The 9,064-nt window shown below is 47.1% G+C and overlaps 1 protein-coding gene across 2 annotated transcripts in view; it reads left to right on the top strand.

Moving 5' to 3' along the window:
• The first annotated feature begins 7,559 nt into the window (after positions 1–7,559).
• Tsga10 (testis specific 10) overlaps positions 7,560–9,064 on the top strand; it is a 95,093-nt gene continuing 93,588 nt past the window's right edge. The window contains exon 1 of one of the 2 annotated variants that reach the window (XM_060369885.1): positions 7,560–7,627. Coding sequence is in view for 1 of the 2 variants with exons in the window: in XM_060369884.1 (XP_060225867.1) it covers positions 7,833–7,904 (72 nt within the window). In the remaining variant the exon portion in view is untranslated. Of the gene's footprint in view, positions 7,628–7,750; positions 7,905–9,064 lie in introns of those variants that run through there. The other variant, XM_060369884.1, reaches the window with a different exon arrangement.

Here is a 9,064-nt window from a genome sequence, read left to right as displayed (position 1 = left end):
CCTCTTCATAGTAAATGTGAAGAAATTCAAGACCGGTTTTGAAAGACGAAGTGCATTTGAAGGAATAATTGTTACCTGCAATACAAACCCTAATAAACTGGAGTGATGATGTTTGCCTTTGGCGTACTCCAAATTGCTGCTGGCTAGAAAACCCCTGCAGAACAAACACATAGGAAATGCCTGCAGCCAGGGTCCCAATGCAGTATTTTCTGCTAGCTATTGCATGGTAGCAAGCTGTCTCAAACCTGACTTACCAATGACAAGGGCCGATGATTCCTCTGCTGGTTTCCGTCAGCGAGAGTTGGCTAAATTGTGCGGTCCAAAATAGTCTCTATTCATCCTCAGGCAGGTTCTATTTAGCCGCCGGGTCAGTTCGATTCAAAGTGGCTGGAAATAGCACTTTACATTCTTACAGCCGTGGGAACAGCAAGGCCAGACTGGCTATAGAGTTAAGGAGCAGGGTAATGGATCACTTCCTGATGAGCGGAGTGCAAACAATCTGTGGTCGTCTCTCAATTGTCCACAGAAACCAGTCTCTCCTCAAGCCTTGCCTCTTGGAGTAAGAAGCATCCTGTGTTTGGTTTGGAACTGTTAATACTGTAAATGACCAGAGCTATTCCAGGGTATGTAAACTTATAGCACAGACAAGACCCCTATTTGTTATTTCGGTTTTGGTGAGGTTACTTCTTGGCTGGTAAGAGGGTGGAAAGGGATACTGTCCATTTATCACCATAGGAATTTCTTCTTGCTATGGAAATAGCCCCACATACCCTCTGCTTCTAAAGTGTATTTTTTGAAGTCTGAGATGGCAGTTTTGTTTTTATTTCCTCCAAGTGATATTTCTTCATAGTTCCCCACTCTGCTCTGTCTGTTCTTTGACTAGGTGCCCTCTTTTCTTCAGCTTCTCCGCTGGAATTTCCAATGGCACTCAAACGTGCTTCATAGTCCTCTGGTGAACGCACTGCTCCTTCTCTCTGCCTTTTAGTTTGTCTGCTCTTTTTGTTTTGTTATTTTTGAGACAGGGCTTCTCTGTGTAGCCCTGGCTGTCCTGGAACTCACTTTGTAGACCAGGCTGGCCTTGAACTTACAGAGATCTCTGCTTCAGGGAGTGCTGAGTTAAAGGTGTGTGCCTGTCATGCCTGGCTCTGTCTGCTTTTTCTAAAAGTTTTTGTGTGTGAAATAGGTCTCTCTCATACACCAGGCTTGCCTGAAACTCATTAGATAGACCAAGCTGGCCTTACAGAGATCTTCCTGCCTCTTCCACGCACTGGGATAAACGGCATTTGCCATGGTGCTCAGCCTGGGTTCATTTGATTATTAATTACTATACTAATTCTGAGATCACACAGAAAATCAATCAATCTATACATAGGAATATATGTAGGTTATAGAATGATTATGAAAGGTTAAAGAAACAAGTTTTAAGTAGCTTCAAAGAGGCTTGAGAGGCCAACGCTGGGAAACTGACAGAAATGCAAAAGGAGTCTATTGTCAGATACCAAACCAACTGTAAGGTTTTGGAAAGGGGTGTGGCCACTGCTATAGAGTCAGGCTATGGGGTCAGAGTTGAAATGTAGTTGAGTCCAGCTTCAGGAGTGAAAGCGCTGGATCTGATCGACAAGAACAAATGGATAGACAGATAGACGCAGGTCCAGACAGGCAGATGGCAATTTGAGTAGCCTGTGTCAACTGCCAGGACAGAGCAGAGCTAGCCCCTGGGAGCGCTGGGTTTCGCAGACATACACTGGATGTCAGATGACAGGTTAGTGGAGCCATCACGATTACAGTCAGAGGTCTCTGCCCTTTGTGAGGTCCTAGCGAGAGTCCCTCTATCTCCATGGCCTGTGTAGCTAATATGTCCTCAGGCACAGTTTTCCCGGCGTTGCATTCTGTTTTTATTATTTATGTGCACATGCTCTGGAGGACAGAGGACAACAGGCAGGAGCTGGCTCTCTTCTTCCACCAAATGAGTTCTTGGGATCAGACTCAAGTTGCCGGGCTTGGTGGCATATGCCTTATCCACAAAGCCCATCCCAACAGCCATCTGATAGAATTTTAATACAGCCATGTGCTCTATAGCACTAGTTCACCTTGATACATTTATAGCGTGGCTGCATGTATACTCCCAGAAATAAAGTCATTTATTAGCCTGTGCTCCCTGGGGGTGCAAGACAGATGGTGACAGGCATATGTTCACATACCTGCAGAGTCATCTTACAAAATGGAGTCTCTCAGGACAAATCAGTCTTGGAGAAAACCCAACGACACAGTTTTACACAATGTGGTGTCATGAACAGCAGGGCATACAAGCATCCAAATTAAAACGTTAGCTCCATCCCATTGTTCCATACCTTGAAAACTTGATCTATCCAAAATCTGCAATCTCGAGTTCCCTCATTCCTCCATGAAACCTCATTGTGCATGCAAGTGAGTGCACGCACACACACACACACACACTCACACCCCCTCCTTTTCTGGGTCATGTCTCACATCAATCCATCACTATATCCTGCTACACTTCACCTAACTACCACTGTCACCATCTATTTGGATAACCACTTAACTGCAAGTTATGTCACCATCAGAGAAGCCTTCCTAGCTGTTACAATCAAAGTCAAGTTTATGTTACAGCTCTCTGAATGCTTTGCTATTTTCCACAGCATATGTATACAAGCATACAGCTTGTATCTTATGTAATTGCTGTATTATGTTGTGTCTCCTCTGGCACTAGTATGAAATGGAATTAGTGGTATTTTGCTGTATCCCCCGCATCAAGAATGACTATAAATTAGGTGAATGTTACTTTACTTGTTGCTTTGACAAAATATCAAAGTATCTGACAGCAACCTAATTCAGAAGAAACAGTTTATTGGGGATCACAGTGTGAGGGTATTAGTATGAGGCAGCTGGTCCCATTGTATTAGTGGTCTGGAAGCAGGAAGCAATGAATGCTAACACTCCTCTTGCTGTGTTTTTATTTGGTCTGGGATCCCAGCCCATAGAATGACACCACCCACATTCAGAATGGATCTTTCTGCCTCAAGTCAATTACCCCTTTCTACCTTTCTAGAAACTTCCTTATAGAGACACCCAGAGTTTGTCTCAATGACTGGATTCTGCCAAGATGCCTGTCAATGACAACTATCACAAAACAATGGATGATTTCTGCATTTTCCCCCCTCTTTTCTAAAGAATTATGTTCTGGGGTCTGGAGGGATGGATTAACAGTTAAGAGCACTGGTTCCTCTTCTAGAGGACCCAAGATCAATTCCCAGCACCCATATGGCAGTTCACAACTGTAACTCCATTCTGAGGACATCTGATGTCCTCTTCTGGCCTCAGTGGGCACTAGGCAGCTGCATAGGATAAAGGTATACATGCAGGCAGAACATTCATACAATAATTAAAATTAAAAATAAAAGGAGAGCTGGTTAAGTTTTGTCAACTTGACACAACCTACACATATCTGGAAGGGAGGGGATCTTGATTGTGGAATTGTTCATCAGACTGCTGTGAAGGTAGCCTGTGGGGCAGTTTCTTGATTAGAGATGGATGTAGGAGGGAGGGCCACTGTGGGCAGTGCCACTTCTGGCCAGGTAGTTCTGGGTTGTATAAGAAAGCAGGCTGAGCAAGCCAGTAAGTGGCCAAGGTTCCTGACTCTACTCCTGCTTGAGGGCCTGCCTTGACTTCCCCTAGTGATTGTGATCAAGATGGATAAGCCAAATGCGCCTTTTCATTCTCAAATTGCTTTTGGTCAGTGTTTAGCTCAGCAATAGAATGCAAACTAGAACTCTGTGGGAATTCACAGAGAAAGTATCAGGCCAGGACCCCCAAGACCAAGTTCTCAGCACAAAAGAGCTTTATCTGCCCCAGAGGGACAGAGGGCAGGCATATAAGGGACGAAGACAGGAGATAAGAGGATGAGGGAGAAGGGGAAGGGAACAAGGGGGGGGGGGGAGGAGAGAGGCATTTGTCCTAGAGGACAAAGGACTGCCTTGGGATAGCGGGGAGACAGAGGTGGCTCATAGGCAAATGGCAGTTTATAAAGGTAAAGGGGGAAACCCTGAGTTAGGATGAGGCGTTTAATTTTGATTGGGCATGTTCATTAGGTGAGCCAAAGGAGGCTTTCGATGCTGGGCTTCAATACTCTGGTAGCTGGACCTTGGTGGTCTGTCTCAGGAGGAGGAAGTGGCCAGATAAGGGAGGAGCCCTTGGTGGCCAGCTTTATCGATGGAATGTAACAGTGTTTAGCAAGGCAGAGGGAAAGGGAAAGAAGGGCAAGGCCTGCTGCAGCCGTGGTCACCACGCGCAAGCTGGCCAGAGTCCCTCCAGGAATTATGCTCCTACTCTAACATTAATTACTTCATTCTCTGTAGGTGCTAGTTTTAAACTCTACTTTATTTGGGTTCCTTAGTGTGTCTACCTCCCTTCCAGCATCCCACCCCCCCAACACCACCCTAGGTAGGAGAGAAAGGTTAGAAGGGAAAGGGGACATGGACCTCTTTACACTTAGTTCCAGCTGGTTAGGGTCATCGGGTTCTTTAAGAAAATACCAATTTCGGTGGTCAGGATATCCAGCAGTCCAGCAGCAGTGGAACCAACTGCCTCCTCCTCCGACTGTCTCCCAAAAGCCCTCCAGAATGTCTCTAAGTCTCTCTCTCTGCTCTCATATTTATATCCTCTCAGAGTCCTCCGAGTTTAACTCTCTATAGCTGGCAAAGGACCACACCCCCCCACACTAACTGGCACAGACCACTTGTGGCACAAGTCTCTTATCAGCTGTGGATAACTAAAAGCATCTTCATATCCCAATCTTGGGATTAAAACAAAAACATATTTACAACTGAGTTTTTAAAGAAACCAAAACTTCCACCATAATTCTATGCCCTCAAATCTTTAGCTTCAACCAAGTGTGGTTTTTATGGATCAAAAGCAGGTTTTCCCTAAGTGCGTATTCTACCATTGCTGCACTCAGGCTGAGAGGTTTGAAATTGGTACATTCTCCCAAGCTTTCAAAACTAGTCTAGATTCCTTAATTCAATTTACAGGTTACATATTATTTCCCCTAACTTTTCAGGGTGGTCTTTGGTAGCCCATGCTTCTTCATTACTTTTTTTTTTAATCAATTACTGTAATTTCAGAAGAAACATGCTCTCTGGGTCTTCTGTCCTTTTTATCTAAAATAATGAGGAGACTAAAATTAATTTTATAACATCTGGTTATGCTCATAAAGTATATAATTTATGAAAATAAATGGTGTAAAGTATATCATCGAAAGACAAGACAGTTATATTTCAGTGTACTTCCCTGAAAAAAATTAACAAATTTGCTTGCTTGTGACACTTTATGGAAACGTGAGTAGGAGAAACAAGAATTCTTATGATTTCTCAAACATGGCCTTACTTTTCAAATGCATAAGCTTAAACTACAGCATCAAAGACAGTTGTAAATTCTTGTATGGTCACCTGTAAGGAAAGACAGGGAAATGGGATCATGGACGCTCTCAGGTTCATTGTGTGAATTTAAAAAGCTTCTGCATGGTAATGAAAGCAGCCTAGTAAGAAGGCGTGTTCGCTACAGTGTGATTTTTGCCAGCTGTATTTCAGACAGGAGGCTAAAAGCTAAGATTTACAGGCTGGAGAGATGGCTCAGTGTTAGAGCGCAGTAACTCCTCTTCCCGAGAACGCAATTCAGTTCCCAGCTCGCACATAGCGGTGCACAGCCATACATAAGTACGGTTCCAGGGGCTCCAACTTCCTCTTCTGGCCTTTGTGAGCATCAGGCATGTATCTGGCACACAAACAAACACATGTGGACAAAACATCAGTATACATAAAATAATAAAAAGTTTAAAGCTAACATTTACAAAGATCTTTAAAAAAATTACACTCCCTAAGAGATTAAAATGCCAATCAATAAATGGGCTAATAAAATGGGCCACTCTTAAAAGAAGAAACATACAGGAGCAGTAAACGTTTTAAAAAGTGTTCAACAGCATTAGCCACTAGGGAAACGTAAATTAAAACTACTCTGCGGTTCTATCTGACCCTAATCAGAACAGCTATCATGACAAAAACAAGTAACAAGTGCTGGCGATGTGGAGGAGCCCTTTTACAGTGCCGGTGGGAGAGCAAACATGAAATCAGAGCGAAGGTTTCTCAAAAAGCCAAAAACAGAACTAGCTTAGGACTTTGCTATACCGAGGTCTCCACACGCTACCATGGGGACACTTGCACATCCATGTTTACTGCTGCTCTAGTCACCAAAGCCGGGAGGTGGATCCAACCCAGCCGTCCTGAACAGACGAATCAATAATGGAAACATCATTCACATTCCATACAATTTTACTCAAGCATAAAGAAAAGCGAAGTCATGAAATTTGCAGGAAAAGGGATGGATTTGGAAGTTGTTTTAAAGGAAGATAACCCAGACTCAGGAAGTCAAACACCACGTGTTCGTTCTTCCAGGCAGATTCTATCTTTAAATATACAAGTAGTAGGGAGCATGTAAGGGCGTGAGTGGGGATACATAGGTCACGAAGCTGCAAGGTGAGCAGGAAAGAGAGGTGTAGCGGGAACGGAACACTAGTGACATGAAAGCAGATAGGGGGGCCACTGGAGTGGGAAAAGAGGGGAGGGGATGGGGAGGAAAAGGGCAGGAGGAACAACAGAAACAAATTCCGAACTCAAATGCAGCCGTAAAACTCATTTGCTTTGCATTCTAGTAAAAACGAGAAAGAAAAAAAAACGGATTAAAAAAAACTTCCGGGCTAAGATGGGTATTAGAAGTACCCAGAAAGAGTAAAAAAGCAAAACAACCCTCTGCCCCCCCAAAAAAACCCCGCGGCATAGCACATGCTTATTTCTTTCCGCTTAAAAGATCCATTTCAAGATGCAATTTTAACGCAGCTTGACAGCCAAAAACACCACACTGGTTAAGAGAACGCGGCCAGATTGGGGTGAAAACTTAGACACAGTATTTAATATCTCGCGAGGCTCTAAATCCTTCCTTGCTTTTCCATCGCCAGTCTGCTGGAGAGGGGGCTTGGGGAGAAGAAACGCCAGCCTGGAGTGTGGGGGTTCATGGCTGGGTCCACACTTGCCAGTTCCATCCTCCCGGGACGGGCAGACCTGACCAGAGGCAGCGCTCAGCCGCCACACTCACCGGCACAGACCGGCTCCCCTGGGAGGCTGCAGCAGGGGACCCCATCTGAGGCTCCCACAGAACAGCGTCCCGGTTCGCTCGGCTGCGAACGCCGCTGGGCGACCCCGGCACCCCAACAGATGGGTCAGCGCGAAGGCCTGGCCGCCGCGCATGCGCGTTCCCGCAGCCTCCGCCGGGCGCGGGCTAGAGGATGGTTACTAGGAGACGGGACGCTCGGGGTCGGCCATCTCGGCGCTCCGTGGGCGTGCGCCTGCGCGGCGCGGATGGGCCAGGGAAAGGCCTCTGGTCGGAGCCCTGAGAGGCGGGCTGTACAGGTCGCTACGTGTTCGGGTGCGCGCGCACGACTCGTAGTCCCCGCGGGAGGGCGTGTCGAGCCAGGTACGCGTGCGCACGGGGGGCTGGGGGCGCGCCGGACGGAAGTGGAGCGGAGGCATCGGGGAGGTGGAAGGACAGCCCTCCTCAGGTACAGAGCGTGCGGGCGGGGCGCCGGCCAGCCCGGAGCTAACCGCTCCCGCCCTCTCCCCGGCTGCGGCCCGCCGAGCCCCCGCCTCCGTCTCCGCCTCCGCCGGGGCGGGGCCCGCGGCCTGGGAGGGAGGCGACGGGGCGGAGGATGGAGGCCGGGGCGGGCCTGGAGCTCCCGCCCGGCCCCCGGGCCCTCAGTAGCCGGGATGAGCGCCGGCGAGGACGACGGCCCGGGAGGCCGGGGGAGGGCTGCGGAGCTCTGGGGACAAGCGGCGGAGGTGCGCGGGGCCAGAAGAGAGCCGGCCCCGGGCGGCTGCAAGCGGATGGGGAGAGCCTGGCGGGGGCCCGGGTGGGCTCCGCTGCGTGAGCGGCTGCGTCGCGGGTGGGTGGGCGTCCCGGGGCAAACCTTCCCTTAGTTTCTGGTGAGTTGAGGGTTGAGCCCAGTTCCTATGGTGACCGCTTCGCTTCCTGCCTCGGCTTGGTTGTTGGGGGACTGTTTTGCTTAGAGACACTGTGAGGGGAAGCGAAGCTGAGGCATTTGGAAGCTCAACCTGTCTTTTCCTGAACCCCCTCGGTCTCCCCTCAGCCTCTTCCTTATAAACTGGGAGGCAGGCGAAGGCAGGGATTGAGGTTTTTGCATGAAAAACTCCCTCATCCTTAATTTAGAGTTTATGTAGAGGGACGGCAGAGTAGGCTGGCTTTGTTTGAAGAGTTATTTAAGTCTCTAATGGGCGTCTGTCGTGCACTTGTCAGCCCCAAACGCCGACGTGTATGTGTACATAAGCAGATATGTTCTTGTATATACTCCTCAGTCAAGGATTTAGACTTTTAAGGAAAGTTGGCACAAGCGACCTGTTCTCTGTTTTAGCCCCCGCAGATCTGCGTGTCCCACAGTAATCTTCGTTTTAGATTTATTCTTCTAGTCTTAAGGATTTCGAGTACATTTTGTTCACTCTCAGGAAATAGAGGCACAGTAATATCAAGGTAGAATAGTTTGTGAGTATAAAGGGAAGTTATCGCGTTTAACTCTGCTTTGAGAACAAGACAATTGTGTTTTAATTGAACAGTGAACTAAATCCTTCCAACTTAATTATTGAGAAAGAAATAAGGTAAATATTCCGTCAGTCCGTATTGCTTTTAAACCCCAAACCTTGCTTTTATTTATTGGCAGTTTCAAAAACTTTTTTTTTTTTAAGTTACTTTCCCAAGAAGAATCGCTGTTGGAGCCCAGAATATAACCAGGCAGAGAGATTTGGAGTTCTGCTTTCTCACGGGAATAAATAACATGCTGTTCTGTTCACTCCCCAGATTGACAATGTCTGTCATTTCCGTACTTTTTCTAATAGTTTCATTATCTGCTTATGTGAACACACACCTCACTGTCTGCCTTGTTATGGGGCTTTATGTAAGGGTAATTGGAACAGGTGTTTACATCTTT

Source organism: Meriones unguiculatus, chromosome 16 (genome assembly GCF_030254825.1).
Source record: "Meriones unguiculatus strain TT.TT164.6M chromosome 16, Bangor_MerUng_6.1, whole genome shotgun sequence".
Lineage (NCBI taxonomy): Eukaryota > Metazoa > Chordata > Mammalia > Rodentia > Muridae > Meriones > Meriones unguiculatus.
Note: the sequence above shows the minus strand (reverse complement) of the source record. Positions and strands in the feature narration are given on the sequence as shown.